Source organism: Mastigoproctus giganteus, chromosome 6, assembly GCF_048544385.1.
Source record: "Mastigoproctus giganteus isolate SK-2022 chromosome 6, ASM4854438v1, whole genome shotgun sequence".
Classification (NCBI taxonomy): Eukaryota; Metazoa; Arthropoda; class Arachnida; order Uropygi; family Thelyphonidae; genus Mastigoproctus; species Mastigoproctus giganteus.
Genome location: NC_143580.1, coordinates 52,998,982 through 53,016,405, shown reverse-complemented (window position 1 = coordinate 53,016,405; position 17,424 = coordinate 52,998,982). Strand labels below are relative to the sequence as shown.

The 17,424-nt window shown below is 36.7% G+C and overlaps 1 protein-coding gene across 1 annotated transcript in view; it reads right to left on the bottom strand.

Moving 5' to 3' along the window:
• Positions 1-4,965: 4,965 nt before the first annotated feature.
• The window catches only part of LOC150084263 (apolipoprotein D), a 29,797-nt gene continuing 17,338 nt past the window's right edge, over positions 4,966-17,424 (bottom strand). The window contains exons 5-6 of the mRNA XM_090376169.1: positions 15,415-15,507; positions 4,966-5,093 (exon numbers count right to left, since the gene is read on the bottom strand). Of these exons, the coding sequence (XP_090232295.1) occupies positions 4,966-5,093; positions 15,415-15,507 (221 nt within the window). The remainder of the gene's footprint in view (positions 5,094-15,414; positions 15,508-17,424) is intronic.

Here is a 17,424-nt window from a genome sequence, read left to right as displayed (position 1 = left end):
TAGCCTAAATAAGTTTAAGGCTCAGCTGGACAGGTATTTCGAACGAACAGAGGGGTGAAGTGGAAGTGGTTATTTTTTATTTATTTATTATTTTTTTTTTTTTTGGCTGATGCTGCATAAGCTTACTTTCTTGCATCAAATGCCTCTACTGATGCTACTAATCTGTAATCTCCCGCTGCATTAGCCTCAAGCAAGAGCGTGCCCATTTTTTGAAGCCTTGAAACCTGGCATTGTCTTTTCCTCTTTGGCAATGTATGTTCGATCCGACTTTTTTTTCCAATACAGGGCAGTCTCGTCAAAGTTAAAAATTTGCTGCGTTGAATAGTCATTTTCATCAATAATTTTTTCCAACAGATCACAAAATTTCTCTGCAGCTGCAGAATCGGCACTGGCGACTTCATCGCATACTTTAATGTTTTGGAAACCAGCGCAATGCTTGAACCTATTAAACCACCCATTGCTTGCAACGAACTTGGCTTGAGGTTTGCAGTACTTATCCTTAATATCTTCATAAATACTTCTTGCTTTTGCTTGAATGGCCATTGGACTCAGGAGCACTTGCTTCTGAATCTGATTTTCTATCCTTATCTTTAATAGCTGTTCCATCTTCGATATAGTACTTTAACACTGTTTTGTGATCACTGTTGATCTTAAGTGCGTTGATCCTGTGACATGTTCTTTTATGTGCACACTGTCCTTTAAAATAGTATTCACTGTTGAAGCAGCGAGACCTAATTCTCTTGCAATAGATTACAAACTTTGTCCTGCTTCATACTTCTTAATCGTTTTCATCTTCATTTCTAAATCAATTTTGTTTCGTTTCCTGGCACGTGCACTTTCCGTTGGTCCCTTTCCCTTCATCATTCTAATACGTAAATAGGAATGAAGAGAAGTTTCTGAAAATTTGCTTTTTATATGATTGAAGATTTCAGTGAAGGGGAAACACATTTCACCATAATACCGTAATATAAAAACCCACAGAATTCCAATTATCAGTATTATCACAAATGCAATAAGATCGAGTTTACTACCCATTTATAACAGATTGCACTAACAGAAAAGCCCAATAAACCAGAAAGTGCAAATTGTTTTTGTTTTTTGGTTGTGACCTCCAGAAACGTGCTTTAGAAAAATATCACAAAGGCGTTCAAAATTGATTCTTATAACGGGAACATATGATAATGATGAAAGTGTAGTGCAATTTCCATTATAAATGTGACCTTTTAGAGAGATAAATAACTTAGTAATATAGCAAAATTTTCAACTTTCAAGGACTTGGAACGAATTACAAAAAAAAAAAAAACCCTATGTTATTGGGTTCACATTACGATATTTTCACAATACCTCCATTTATCCCTACAGATGCAAAATACGTTTCCATATTTTTTTTCTGTTTGCACCAGCTGGCAAAAACTTACATAAAGTCGGGGAGTTCCTATATATCAGTTATAGCCTGGTGTGCAGTTACAAAGTCCTTCTTTTCAATAGCCCGCAACAGACATCTAAGCTTTGCACATAGATGCAAAAGCAATTGAATCATACCTAAAGGGTTCCGCTACAAAGCCCCATTCCACAACTCTCGCATGGATCATGCCTGTTTTAACTTCAGTCTACGCACATTAAAATTGTGGATAACCCATCTGGACCATGAAATCAATAGCGCTGACTACAACAAGTCCCGACTGTTACAACACCTGCAAGGTAAGGTCTCGCCTATCATATTTACGAACCTTATACATGCCATCTGTCATCGGGCTAATCAGATCTCTGATACCTACCGTTTACGCCAAAGCGCAAATTCATAAACTTAAGCATAGAAACTAACTCCTTAAAGGCAAGCACACGTTCAAACGACGCAACTTCCTTCATCTTGAACTTAAGCAGCAAACAACTGTCCACCAAACAGCTCAATGTCTTATCCAACAGCATGAAGTTCGCCGTCACACCATCTAAACCTCCAGTCACACAGCTTGCTATGGGTATAGAAGCCAGTATTACCAACCTTCCCAAAGAAACTGCCAACGAGATCCGTTTCAGGACTGCCGCAATCCTCCGCAGCACTCAGCAAACCTTAACCATTGTCAACATGCCACCCTATCCTATCATCTATAAGAAAAGACAACTCCATCGTCGTACTTCCTGCTGATAAAGGGCGCCGGACCGTTGTATTAGACCGATCAGCCTACTGAGAGAAAGCCCTGGCCCTACTACTAGACCCAAACGTATATGAACCTCTGTCTGATCCACCCATTAAGGTCTTGAAACGTCTAGGGACACATGTCAATAAACACATCCACACATGGTTTAAATATAAGAAAATCTCGACTACAATTCAGCACCTTCTACATGCTACTGGCTGCCAACTACCGCAATTCTATGGATTGCCAAAGATTCACAAACCGGGTATTCCCCTCAGACCAATAGTGTCGTGCCGCAGTGCCCCAACATATGAACTATCCAAGCATATCGCGCACCTCTTCTCACCTCTTGTAGGAAATACCACACACACACACCGTCAAAAATAGCAGCAAATTCATCCACCTCATTAAGGACCTTTCAATCTCTGACAGCACCGTCATGGCATCATTTGATGTGGTTTCTTTATTCACTTCAATTCCCGTCCAACATGCCGTGCACTGTGCCAGAAGGCTCCTTGAGAACGACTTATGCCTCCAATCCAGAACATCACTATCCACTGATGACATCTGCACCTCACAACCTATGCTTATCAAGCAGTATCTTCACCTTTGAGGATTCAGTCTACCAGCAGGTACATAGCACTACTATGGGTGCCTCTGTTAGTTCCGTAGTAGCCAACATCGCCATGGAAGATCTGGAGGAGCAGATACACCTGTACCTATTACAACATGGTGCAGATATGTTGACAATATTTTTACTGTAATACCACGTGACTCTGGAACAGCACTACTGGAATACCTCAACTCCCTGTCTAATTTCATCCAGTTTACCATAGAGTTAGAGGTCAACGATGCGCTCCCGTTCCTGGATGTCTTAGTACATTGCATATGCCCATGTCTAGAGACTTCGGTATACCGCAAACCTATGTGGTGCAGACAATTTACTAACTACAGATTCAGCCACGCACCCAGTCATCTCAACAGCACTGACCGCACCCTATTCTCCAGGGCTTGGAGCCATTCCAGCACTGATGCAATTAGGTGTAACGAGATTTCCTGTGTGAAGGCGAACCTAACCAAATGTGGTTATCCATCCCATGTGCTAAACAGGTGCCTATTACAGGCACAAGAACTCACATCTCACCGAACCAAGATGGTAATACCGTCTGCCTACATTCCCTATTATCCAGGCATGTCAGGACGGATCTCCAAAACCCTCAGAAATTACAACATCAAATGCGTGCAGTTACCCCGCAGAAACCTACGTTCACTTGTCTCCAGTGTGAAGACCCCTGTCACACCTCTCTTACGCAGCAATGTAGTATATCGCATCACCTGTAGAAACTGTGACAGCTGCTACATAGGAGAAACATCAAGACGTCTCCAAGATCGCCTTACAGAACATGACAGAGCAATCCGGCTTGCTGAAACTGACCAGTCCGCAGTCGCGGAACATTTTTGGGCCACCAACCACGATCTCGATCCCAAACGTGACTTTGAAATAGTAGACCACTCACGACACTTTCGCCACCGCCTATGGCTAGAGTCACTTAACATATTAAACAATCCAAAGGCGATAAACTGCCACAAAGGCATACGTCTACACCCCATCCTAGAGACAACCATTTTAATGCTGGATAAACACTGGAGTAAAACAGCGCACGTCCGTGCAACAACAATAGAAAATGAATAACGTGCCTCACTCTCAGCTCATTGCGCTTATCCGTTGTATTTAAATCAGTTGAAAAAGAGACTCGTTAGTCTCGAAAGCTACTGCTACTTATTATATATTTTATTATATTAAACTGGGTTATCATTGTATGTATATATTTTTCTTAGTTATAGCCTTACTAGACAATAAAATTCTTTAGATATAAAAAAAAAAAAAAAAAGCCAACTGATGAGATTAGAACCTTTGAGCTACTTATTTACAATTAAAACACTACAGTTATTACCATTACCACACACTACACTACAAGTTACTAGTTATGAGATGTGATATTCGTTGTGCTGAAATCACTGATACAAAGGCTCTTTGAATATTAAGCCATAACTTACAAAATCTCTATCTAAATTTAAAAATATGCTAACAAACATGAATAGGAGTATTAAAACTATTCATTGAACAAGGTTTAATATGTTAATTAAGAAAAAAATAATGGCAAAATCTTTCAAAATACTTATCCATTTCCAAGAAATCAAAATTCTTCCAGTGCAGTTTATAGCTTTGAATCCAATCCCACATATTTTTAATAAATTTTTTAATGAATACATGGTTTCTCTGCTTGTGTATAAAATTATTTTTTATTTATTTAGTTAATCTGGAAATAATTCTCAAATGAAATTGAATCATCAATTGAAAATATTTATTAGGCTACAATATTTTATGATTGTGTAATGCATAACATGCTTTCCAAGGCAACAACTGATATTTCTAACTCAGCACTAGTTATATGAACTCTGAATAGATAGAAAATGTTTTATGTTATATTTCTCATTTCATCCATTATTCTGAAAAAAATATTAATTCACATAAAAGTGAATAATTCCTCTACACAGTTTTGTTCATCTGAATGAAATTTAAGAACGCATACATAAATAAACTTTTATTAATTTAAAACAATTTTATAATTTAAAACTTTTCCACTTGCCTGAATATACAGTAGAACAATAGTTTTGGATAGTAACCTTATATTACTAATGGCAAGGTGTAAGAGATAAATCACAGAAATATTTCTCTGTCTGATTTTTTAGACAAAAATGAATGAATGAATAAATAACTAATTTTTTTTAAAACTTAAATCTCAGTTTTTGTTTTCTTTTTTATTTAGCAGTTGCTATTATCTGGAAATTCCACAAACTTGTGATCAACACCATGTTCATCCAATGATGCCTGAAGTGACTTCAAGATGTCATCATTCAGTATGGGCTTGCGGGATAAGATGTTTACAAATGCTGTAAAATAGAAATAATTATTAACATACCATGGTATTTTAAAATCAAATCTCATCAGTTCACCATAAAAATAAGAATAGTAAAAAATAAGTATTTGGGGGAATGTGAGAGAATATCTTGTCTTGACCAATTAAAAATCTTTATTATTCTTTATTAATATTCACAGAGCCAAAACAGTATTCTTAGTATTGCCCATGGAGAAGAGTTGAGAAGAAAAAGCTTAAAGCTTATTAGATTTAAATTATAGAAGACTAATTTTTAAGGAATAAATAGATGGGATGGTAACAGCATATGTTCTGATAGATTTTCAACAAAGTGGAGGAATTATACATTCTCCACCGAAAAGTACATGGACACACACATGTTGGTTTCACATTAACATTGCTGTCACTTGCTTTAACAGTGTGTGGTTGCTATGACACACACTGTCCTCTTGGGTAGGCTTTCCATCAATGTAAGACCACAGTGGGCATAGTCCTCTATTCCTCCCATAGAACATGTGGGATATGTTGGTCTGCCCCTCACCCAACATATCATTCCAATTTATCTCACAGGTATACCTTTGGATTCAAATTAGGAGTCTATGCCGACCATTCCAACTTTTGTAAATTCATATCTATGAACCATTCTTGAATAGCACTGGCAGTATGGCACAAGGCATTATACTGTTGAAACAAATGTGGGTCTGTACAAAAGAACTGCACACTGTAGGGAGCAAGGAATTGTTCAAAACGTTTAAGGTAGGTGTCAGCATACATGATTCCCTGCACAACTATACAAAAGGTCCTAGCTAGCCTAGTAGTGGTGAACCTTTTTCCACCCTACATTCCAAAAAATAAGCTGAAATAAAAGTGTAACTATTTTTGTGTGCCACAGGGAAAAAGAAACTGACTAAAATTAGTAAGTAGTCTTTATTGTTATTGTAAAAAAAGTAAAGTAACAATTCCCTGAAAGTTTCTAATGAAATCTTTTTTGCCAAGACTGAAAAACAAATTTGTCTTCAAATAAAATAAAAATAAATACTTTTTTTAAAAAAATAATATAAACTAATCACTGGTTCACCATTCCTGTCCTAGGCCAAACTATGAGGAACAGCTCTGCGCCACAACCCACCTCTCCTAATTTCACTGCTGGTACACTCCAGTAGCAGTAGCAGATGTTCTCCAAGCATCTTCTCCACTTGCACTTGCCCATCTGATAGGATCAGGGTTAGCAAGATTTATCATTTCACAGAAACAGTTTACACTGCTTTGTGGAATAATTACAGTGTTTATTGCTGCACCACATGACATGCAACTATTGATTGTGGCTGGTGATATTTGGCCTTATGCACCACTTCTCCATGAAAGCTGCGGCTGTAGAGCTCTTTACATAGTGTTCATACAGCACCTCAATCCTTGCTGATGCCTTAAACTCCTTTGTTGATATTTTTCAGGGATGTCTGATGAGACTGGTGTACTACCCTCTGTCATGTGGTAATCTTCTGTGATGGTGGTGGTACTACCATGCTTCCATTTTATAATAATATCACCAACAGTCAACTTTGGAAAGTGTAAGTTGTTAGCAATTGTACAAATCAACAAGCCAGCAACACGATATCCAATGATAATAGCCATCTTGAAATCAGTCGGCTCGATTCTACATGCCATGGTGAGAACATCTAATTTATGTGATCCCTAATACCTTCCTTATACTGGTACGAGTCACTTGTTTATCTGGAAAGGTCCAATAGACTGTGAAAACAGGAATGTCTGATACATTTTGAAGGGTAGATACCATGGGTTGCAGAGTTTGGAAACTAGACCCTTAGAGGAGATTTGATTAAGGCTCTGAGAGGCATCAGTAAAATGAATGAGGACAAAATTTTCAAGATTATAAATGATGCTAGAACTAGGGGACATAAATTCAAGTTACGGGGGGAAATGTTTAGACTGGACTGCAGGAAGTTTTATTTTAGCCAGCGAGTTATAAATTACTGGAATAAGTTGCCTTCGTGGGTGGTAGAGGCCGACAGTTTGGGGAAATTCAAAGGTCATCTGGATAGTACTTTCGGGTAAGGGAAGCGCATAGGATGATAGGTTTAATTTCCTTTTGTTTTTTTTATTAATTATTATTATTTAGTTATCTATTTTATTTTATTTTATTTATTTATTTATTTTTATTTTTTTTTGTTTTTATCATTGTTTTGTTCGGATTTTTTTTTTTTTTTTTGGCTGGTGCAGCATAAACCATAGGCTTTCTTGCACCATGCGGCCGTTACTAATACTAATACTAATTTCAAAAGAACAATGTCCGTGAAATTTCTGTAGAATAAAAATGCAACAGATACCTGAGCATCTGTGAAGTAAGCAATGGATTAAGTTACTGATTAATATAAACAAGCATGAATTATCAAATTAAATGTAAAAATCGCAGCCAAACACATCAACAGCTTACTCAGTGGGTAGCACTGGGTGCTTAATTTTGCCAATTTATCTATATTATTAACTTATGCTTACCAACTATACTATTTTATTCTTTTATACATTTATAAATATATTTATATGCACTATTTATTCTTTTATCCCCTTTGGTTGTTGGTTAAAATTTGGAAATGAGATGCCTGCTATTGAAAAACCCAGGAAAAATGAAACCGCAGTTACGGACAAAACCACTTTGATAATGTTGTCTAAAAAAAAAAAAAAAGTGTTGTTGATTATAATTTGTTGTATGAAAACTACATTTCTCTCATGTTTCTTGATTGCAAGACTTTCCTATATTTTTACTGACAACATATCCATATAAGAATAAAGTCAGTAGTGAAAATATAGATGAATTAAATTTTAATTGCTTACGAAATGTATTTTTATTTTCCTATCTAAGTACAGTAAACCCTCGTTAAATCGGACCCCGGTAATCCGTACGTCACTTAATCCGGACAGCTCTAAAAAAATTTAAAAGTGTAAAAATCAAACGACAATCGGGTTAAGGTCATATGTATTGTGTCTGAGGTCATTGGGCCGTGATGACTCATGCTGTACAAACAACCTAGTTCCCGGCTGCGATTCAGACAGTTGTTTGTCGTTTGCTCTGCAGTTATGCGTTTCTATCTTTTGTTGTTTGTGCTGTGCAGTTAAACAATGTCTTTAAGTAAGCCTAGTGTAGGACAGAAGTGTAAGTGTAAAATGCTTTCTCTTCATGATAAACTATCAGTGATAGAAAAACTTGAAAAAGGAGCTTCAGTGTCCAGCATCTGTCTTGAGTACGGCATCGCAAAACAAACCGTGTCAGACATTAAAAAGAAAAAAAGTGAAATTCGTAATTTTGTTCTCAAGTTTAACGTGGAGAAAGAAAAAAGTCAAGTTAAACGAATGCGGATGCCTACTGATAAAGCACTAGATGATGCTGCGTACAAATGGTTTTCTCAACTTCATTCGTCTGGTTTGGCTGTGCGAGGAATAGAAATTCAAGCAGCAGTGGAGAGACTGGCTAAACAGTTAGGAATTGAACAATTTAAAGTGAGCTCAGGTTGGCTTTTTAGATTTAGGAAAAAGCTGTGTCCTTAGAGGAAATAGAGTCATGGAGGAAAGATGAAGGATGAAGATAATCCTGGCTACCACATCATGACCGAAGAGGAGATCGCAGATAGTGTAATGAGAGCAGCAGAAAGTCCAGACGAGGAAGAAGATGAAGTGAGCAACAACTCTCAGCCAAAAATTAAGGTAAGTGAAGTGAAAGACCACTTGAACAATCAACAAATGAAAATGTATCTGCCTATTATGAACACTTATACCTACCTGAATTGGTAGTAAAGGAAATAAACTGCAAACAATCACAAAAAAAGATAAGTAATTTTTTCAAACCAGTGAATGTGGCAAGTGAGGTAAATGAAGATGAACCAGTGCAATCTTGTCTAAGTGATTATGAACATTATGTATTTTTAATGTAAATACAGTATGTACATACATATATATATGTATGTACATACTGTATTTACATTAAAAATACATATTTTTGACTATGTACATACATATTTTTAATGTAAAATAAACATGTTTTTACTGTTATCCACGTACATTATGTTGTTTAAATAAGCTATACCCACATTACAAAGCGTATTTCATATAATCTGGACTTTCATTAAAACAGACACCTCTCAGCCCCTATTAGTCCAGTTTAATGAGGGTTTACTGTATCAATAAAAAAAAAAGACTTAATGTAGGTTTATTAACTCTTGCTGTAAGTTTTTAAAAGTTGAAAAGCTGCTTGAGACTGGTATGTTGAGATGCTGAGAGAGTGCAGTGTTTATTTATTTATTTAGAAATAAAAGTTGTCTTTTTTTTTTTTTTTTTATGAAAACCTCAAACACGAAAGGTATCAAAACCTATAGTACTTAGTACCGTACATGGGTTGAAGGAGAAGTATGGGGGGGAGGGGATGCCGGAAACTTTGCTCTAGAGACTAAACATGGGTTTCACCACTTCGAGCCTCCAATAAGCAAAGTGGTGGTATTTTACCGGTTGATGAAAGTCATCTACCACTAATATTAGGTGTCAAGATTATTTCATAGAAAACATTGTTGCATTTTATGGCTAAGGTGCATTCACTTAACATTTCTGTTTTGGGTAAACCAGTATAAAATATCAGTTACTTATTCACCACTGTGAATAAGTAACTGATATTTGAATAGAGAAAAACAACATTAGAGAAGTCCAACATGGATAGGAACATCAATACAGAACAAAAGTTCTGATATAAATGGCAATAACCTGTCCATGTGATAAATTCAAACTTCACAAGTTAACATTACGGACAGAATAGGGAGGAAAAGTATGTCAAAAAAGCACCAGAAATGTCCAAGGTGTTGGATATGCCAACAAAGCAGCACATGTGCTAGTACTCTATGGAAGCAATTTTGCAATTTTTGAACTGTTAAGTAGACTCTTTTATGACTTAGAATTTATTGGATTTCAATATCTTTGTTTCAAATTAATAGCACTTCACCACAGTGCAATTATTATTTGTGTTTATCTGATCAAAAAGGTGAAATTGTCTCCTACTTGCCTATGAATTCACTCAAAAATTATACTTGAAGTAGGAGAGAATCTTGACACCACTCTGTTCATTGTACTGGTATAAGCATAACATAAAAACTCTTCAATATTCTTTTGTCCAATTCAATAGGCATATACTATAACTGCTTTTATAAAATCCATAAATTGTAACTATCATAACAAATTTTTATAACATAACATCATTTTTCAGCATAATATGTAGAAACTAAATATTGGGGCTTAGAGGGGAACAGGCATTCTGTGTGGTATCAGACACTCAGTCTAAAAATTGATGGATTCAATATCTTTCTATTTTAGAAGATTTAGGAAAAGTCCGGTTGGCCTGCCTCCCTAAACTCCACTCATGCACACCTCATTGGTAAGCCTTGTAACATCATTTTGGTGGCAATGAAAGTGTACAGTGGTTCTCTTCAAGATGCATGGTCAGTGTGAAGAGAAAAAGATCAAACCCTCCAGCACTTTATTAAATATGACAACACAATGAAACAAATTCCCCTCAGTCCCCAGTGGCTTTCACTCTCTCTCTTATGGCAGTGAGAGGGGTCAGAGTGGAAGCAGAGGGTGCAAAGAATCTCTGTGTATGACCAGCTGTCATGCACAGAAACTGAACTTGGCCTATTACAATGTAAGATCGCTCATCTGTTTTACCAATTAGCTTGTTGTTCCACATCTACAAGTTGTTCACACTGTAGATAAGAAGACTGTTGGATAAGAAGAGAAACATGTGGATTAGGCAGCAAACTCAAGTAAAGGACATTCTTATCAAAAGTAAAATTACTGACATAGGCTTGGGCAGGATATGCAGCTCGAAGATGTGATGACAGATGGACTAAGAAAATAACAGAATAGTACCCAAGAGGAGCTAAATGAAAACCTGGAAGACAAAAACAGAGATGGATAAGAATGGAGATGGCCATTACGCAAAACAGAAGGAACTGGAAAGTTGCTGGAGAGGCCTTCATCCTACAGTGGATTGAAAATGGATAATGATGATGTAGACATTGTTGTAGTAACTGGGAATAATATAGCATTATTATGCAGGCTTCACACAATCAATAATAATACTGTCAGTATTTTCAATACTGACAATAATTTTAATCATGTGAAATTCATACTGATGAACTCACAGTAAAAAAAAAATTCATACTGACAGTAAAATATTGATAGTAATATTGATTGTGTGATGCCTGCATTATTATATTTCTTAAAATTATGATGATAGTATTGAGGTATATTGCTATGATTTGTAATTCAAGTTTAACATAAATCATGCTTCTGACTAGAGCAGCAAAGTAGAAAGTTCACACTAGAGCCAAATGTGGATGCACAGTATTAAACTCACAGTTGCACTTTTTTGTACTCCCCCCCCCCACAAAAAAGTTAGTTAATGTGTACTCAGTGCATTATACTTCAGGTGCATTATATTTTTTTCTCAAATTACATATTTGTTTTTTTTTTCCATTTCCTGTGATTAACAGAAGTGAAAAGTAAATGTAGCTATCATCTTTATTGATTAATTACTAAGATTATAACTTTATAGAACACTTATGTGTTTTATAGTTTTATAAACTTAGGCATTAAGTTCAATTACAAATATATAACACTTATTTATTACTCTTCTCCTGTATACTCTTTTTTTTTTTTTTTTTTTCTTTTTTTTTGTCTCTCTCTCTCTCTCTCTCTCTGTATATATCTCTCTTCACAAGTTACTATGTTCATGAGTTTTATATATCAATACAAGACTTCCTTTAGACAGCCTGTGCAAAGCATGCACAGACCATCTAAAGCTAAAAACTGATATATTAAGAAAATTTGTCTTAAATTTGTTACATATCAATAATAATGTAATTTCATGTATACATGATTCTGCTTCACCGACACCAGACTCGTGATACATGATCATGCCCAGCTGATTTGTGCTATTGTAACCATCAATATATACAATATGGTCCTTGAGGTTGTCACAGACATTCTCTCAGATATGCCAGACAAGCTGTACTTGCTACCTGGGAGTCTAAAACGCTAATGGAACTGATATTCGGGTGACACTCAAGTCAAGTGGACCCAATTTCGGTGAAGTCCGGACGGTCTGTGACAGCCAAATCCTCTGCTTGCACCTTCATGATGGTGGGATTGTTAGTAATCCTGGGTATAACCTCCATGCACAAGCACATGGTGGGTGACCACCCAGGTGTGAACCAACGTAAGCAGGGGTCGAGGTGTGGCGCCCACACCACATGAAGGAATGCCGCCCCTCTATGTTACCAGGCAGTACTAGGTGGTAGATGACTCTCATCAACCGGTGAAATACCACCACTTTGCTTATTGGAGGCTTGAAGTGGGGGAACCAATGTTTAGTCTCTAGAGCTAAGTTCCGGTCAACCCTTCCCTATCTCTTCCATCATGCAGTATGATTGATGACTTTTGAGGTTATGATGAACGTCGTGGCAAGATCCATTATTCCTTACATTTTGAGGGTACAGCTCTAAAACGGTGTTCGCAGGCCGGCCGCTAGTTAGTACACCGGACCGAACCTATTGGTAACTCTCTAGGAGGCTTCGGATCAGCTACCTCTACTCTTCCAGATAGTGACTGGACGGAGTCCAAGTAGTGTGTATATGGTGAGCATTGTCGAGGCCACGTTATGTCAAGGATCTGGGTATATTCTTACCACGTTTACGCCATATACAAAAATTTCATTACTTCATACAGCATGTCCCACCCACTTTTTCTTACTATTGAATACACCATGAATTGTCAAACTAGTAGAGCAAGCTTATCTGAGAAAAGATCTAAACCTCCCAAGCACTTCCTAATTCATTTCACAAATATACGTGGTCTCAATTCTAATCTCAACGATGTCCATTTCCACTTGCAGTCTGCCAAACCCCATATACTTTTTCTGACAGAATCTCAGTTATCGGTTGATTCAACTACTGCTCATCTCAGATGCCCAAATTATTCGCTGTATGATTCCTTTCGCCTCAAAGGTGGTACTTGTGCATATGTCTGTTTTGATATTCCTTGTCAGAGACTTGGCAATTTGGAATTTCCTCTCTTTGATCTTCTCTGGCTTAAAATCTCTCTACCTCATTGTGTCAAATTCATCTGTGGTCTCTACCGTTCTCCCAACTCCACTAATCACTTGGAACTCTTTGACTTCCTCTCTTTGCAACTTGACTTTCTCCAGTCCAACTTTCCTAACAGTGAGGTAATTTTCCTTGGTGATTTTAATGTTCACAACTCCAGCTGGCTTCCGTTTTCACACCGACCCAGTAGGTCGAGATGCTGAAGCTTTTGCAATACTAATGACCTAGCACAGATTGTTCATTTACCTACAAGAATACCAGACAATCCTAATCATACAGCCAATACGCTTGATCTTTTTCTCACAAACAACCCTTCTAAGTACACGGTCAAAGTGAGAGGTCCTTTAGGCACTTCAGATCACAACTTGGTGATTGTCTCTTCTCCAATGGAACCTTTATCTCATGGCTATTCCCAACCTCGCGTTGTTTGGCATTACAAGAATGCAAAATGGGATGACCTGCGAGACTTCTTTTCTTCTTTTCCTTGGTCGGATTACTGTTTCAAAACTTCTGATTCCAACGTTTGCTCAGGTCGTGTCAGTGAAATTATTCTTGCAGGAATGGAATCCTTTATCCCACACTCCACTTTAAAATCTCGTCCTTTATCTAAACCTTGGTTTTCCAATAAATGTGCTAAGGCTGTCCAAGAGAAGAATGTTGCATATCGTAATTGGCTTGTTTCTAATTCTTCAGTTTCATTTTCTGCCTACACCAAAGCTCGCAACAATTGTAAAGCAGTTATTAATCAGTCCAAACTAGAGTTTGAACAGGCTAAGAGTAGAAAACTTGCTTCTTGCCCTAATGGTAGCCGAGCATTCTGGTCTCTTGCCAAAGCTATTGGCCGCAACTTTTGCCCATCTCTGCTCCCACCTCTGTCCAAACCAGATGGTTCTGTTGTCACTTCAGCCAAGGATAAAGCTGACCTGCTGGCATCCCATTTTTCTTCCAGCTCTTGTATTAATGATCTTGGTAAAACACCTCCTACCATTCCCAACATGCTCCATTCAATGCCTCCTTTAGACTTCTGTCAAAAGGATATCAGAAGGATTTTGATGAATCTTGATGCTAAGAAAGCTGCAGGTCCTGATGGTATTTCTCCACTTGTTCTCAAAACCTGTGCTCCTGAACTTACTCCTATTCTTTGCCGCCTTTTTTCACTTTCTTATTCCAAAGGTGTTTTTCCTTCTGTTTGCAAATTTGCTCATATCCAGCCAGTTCCTAAAAAGGGTGACAAATCCCTCCCATCCAATTATCGTCCCATTGCAATTACTTCTACTCTTTCCAAAGTAATGGAGAAATCAATTAACCTCCAACTCTTAAACTACCTAGAAACCTTCCGTCTGATCAACGATTGCCAGTATGGATTCCGTCAGTGTCGATCCACTGGTGATATTCTGGCTTATGTTAACCCATTTATGGACTAATTCAATGGAAAGGTTCGGTGAAACACAAGTAGTTGCTCTTGACATCTCAAAGGCTTTTGATTGTGTTTGGCATAAAGGTCTGTCTTATCCCTATATGTTGTGTACTGGTCTTAGAAATAAATTTGGTAATTGTCACTTTTATGTTTGATGGTCAGTAGTCTCTATATGCGAGTTCAGAAGATCGTAACAATTATTTACAGCAATTTAAAGTCCACCAGCAACCAAATGAATTTTCAGAAGCATTAAGTTAAATATTATTTGATTTTAACTTTGATATAATCATATTAGGATGAAGCAGTTTGCCAACCAATAGTGCTACTCAGAGAGAATGTACTCCCCCTGCAGGTTGGGGGAGGGACAAAACTTAGTGGTCTTTTTTTTTTTTTTGGAGAACTAGATTTTATATGTTCTGCCTGTATTAGAAATCTGTGTGGGTTGTATTGGTATTAATGCATATTCATCTGTCTAGGGATCAGTGTATATTTTATTTTATTTACAAAATAACTTTTTATTTTAATTATAAAAAATAAATGTACACTTATTTTTATAATTAATTGCATTTTGTGTATTATCAGATAATTTTAGCACTTGTGAAATATAGACAGGCTGGCTTTATTTATCCATGTGTGACTGATGAAAGATTTGTATAACATTTTATAAGCTTAAATTTCTACTTAATCCATAGATTGGAAGCATCTTAAAAATAATTTATAAAATTCATACATTGATAGGAAAATGAAAACAAGATACGTACTTATGTAGCGTAAAGCACCAGGTAAACACATGTATTCTACCATATAATTGTAATAATCAGTGTCTAGAAACCAAAAATTGAATGTTCTCGGATCTAAAAGAAAGAAAAAAATAAGTTAAAAATTAAATCATATGAAGAACAAACAGAACATTTGCATTAGTTTAATAACCAGGAAATTTTCTGGGAGTGGGAGTTAAAGAGGAAAAATTACAGCAAACTAATGGCCATACATCAACTTTTTACAAGTCATTTGTATAATTTTTTATTAATACTTTCAGATATCTTTTAAATATAATTTAGAATTAGTATTAGCAGAGGCAAATGATGCAAAAAATACAAGCAATGGACTGTACAGACATACAGAGTGAGCCAGAGGAATGATTCCATCACAGTTGATCTTATTCAATCCATTCAAAGCCTTAACCACTTCATTCAGATCTCTTCACAGATCCATAATCTCTAGGTGCTCGAGTTTCCAGTTTCTTTTTTACTAAGAAGCCTTTCTTGGTAAAAGAACCCTTTTGTTCTTCTCACTAATCTTGTTTCTCTTCTCAACACCTCTTCCAACAGATAAATATGATGTTTATTGGAAGGTGCAAAGGTACACACGGGTACTCTGACTTTACAAAACTCTTCACGTCACTAAGCCAGGGGTTAAGAAGCAGCAGAAAGTTTCATATCTTTCCTAAAATAAGGCCTCCAGACCTGTATACAGTACTCAACATGTGGCCTGACCATTGCCCTTATACAATGGGATAATCACCTCCTTCTTTGTGCTGGCAAAATTCTGGTGTATCATTGACAAAACTCCATGAGCTGTCCTGGTAGAGCCTATCTGCACTGCTCAGAAACATCATATTTAATTGTACAGTTACCCTCAGGTGTTTTTAATTTGCCACTACCCTGAGTGTGATAGCACATAGTTATTACATTAATCTGGGATTACTGCTACCTGTATGAAATACCTTGCATTTGTCAATATTGATCTTTAATTTCCATTTCTCAGCCATCTACCTAATTTGTCTAGATTTTGTTTCAGTAGCATACTTTGATTATCCACCCTGCCAACATTTGTATCATCTGAAAATTTAGACATTAGGCGTGATGTGCCTTCATCAATATAATTAAATAAACATAGAAAACAACAATGAGCCCAGCACTGAGCCCTAAAGCACTCTGCTAATAACATTAGTTCAAGAAGAGAAGAGTCTATCGATAACCACTCTCTGTCTTCTCCTACACAACTATCTCTTTATCCCTAGCAGTAATTTGACCTTAATACCCACTGCTCCAATTTATATAGCAGTCTTTTATGTGCAACAGTATCAAAAGCTTTTCCAAAGTCTAAGTATATGATGTCAAAATTATATTTTGCATTCAGTTCCTTTGTTACTGAGTCATAGTATCCAATCAGGTCAGTCAGACAAGATTACCTCTTAACAATTACATGCTATGACTTGCAATATAACCGCATTCCTATCTGTATAGTCCTGTATTACATCCTGAACCAGTAACTCCATTATTTTCCCTGGAAAAGAATTCAAGCTAATAGGTATGTCACACTTGTGAATTGGAGACACATTTGCACAACTCCAGTCCACAGGGACCCCCCCCACCACCAGAATCTAAGGATGCTCTCATAAGCATAGCTAAAAGTTTGCTTACCTTCTTTGCTGCCTTGCTTAACATAATTGGATAGGTCCCATCCACCTCAGGTGTCTTTTTAATGTTTGACTTCAACAATTTCTCTTCCATTTCCCTTTATCACAAAATCATTCAGTTTCCTGATTTCACACTTTCAGCATCTCTATATCTAAAAAATTCCTCATGTGTTAATGTAGATGCAAAATACCCTTTCACTTTGTCAGCAACTTAAGCAGGATCATCAACAGTTAAACCAGTCATATCTAGTAGACCAATGTGATCCATCACCTTCATTATAGAATTTACATAAGTAAAGAAGTCTTTGCTGCTTGTTTTCTGTGTGTCCTTTGACAAAGACTTCTTGTT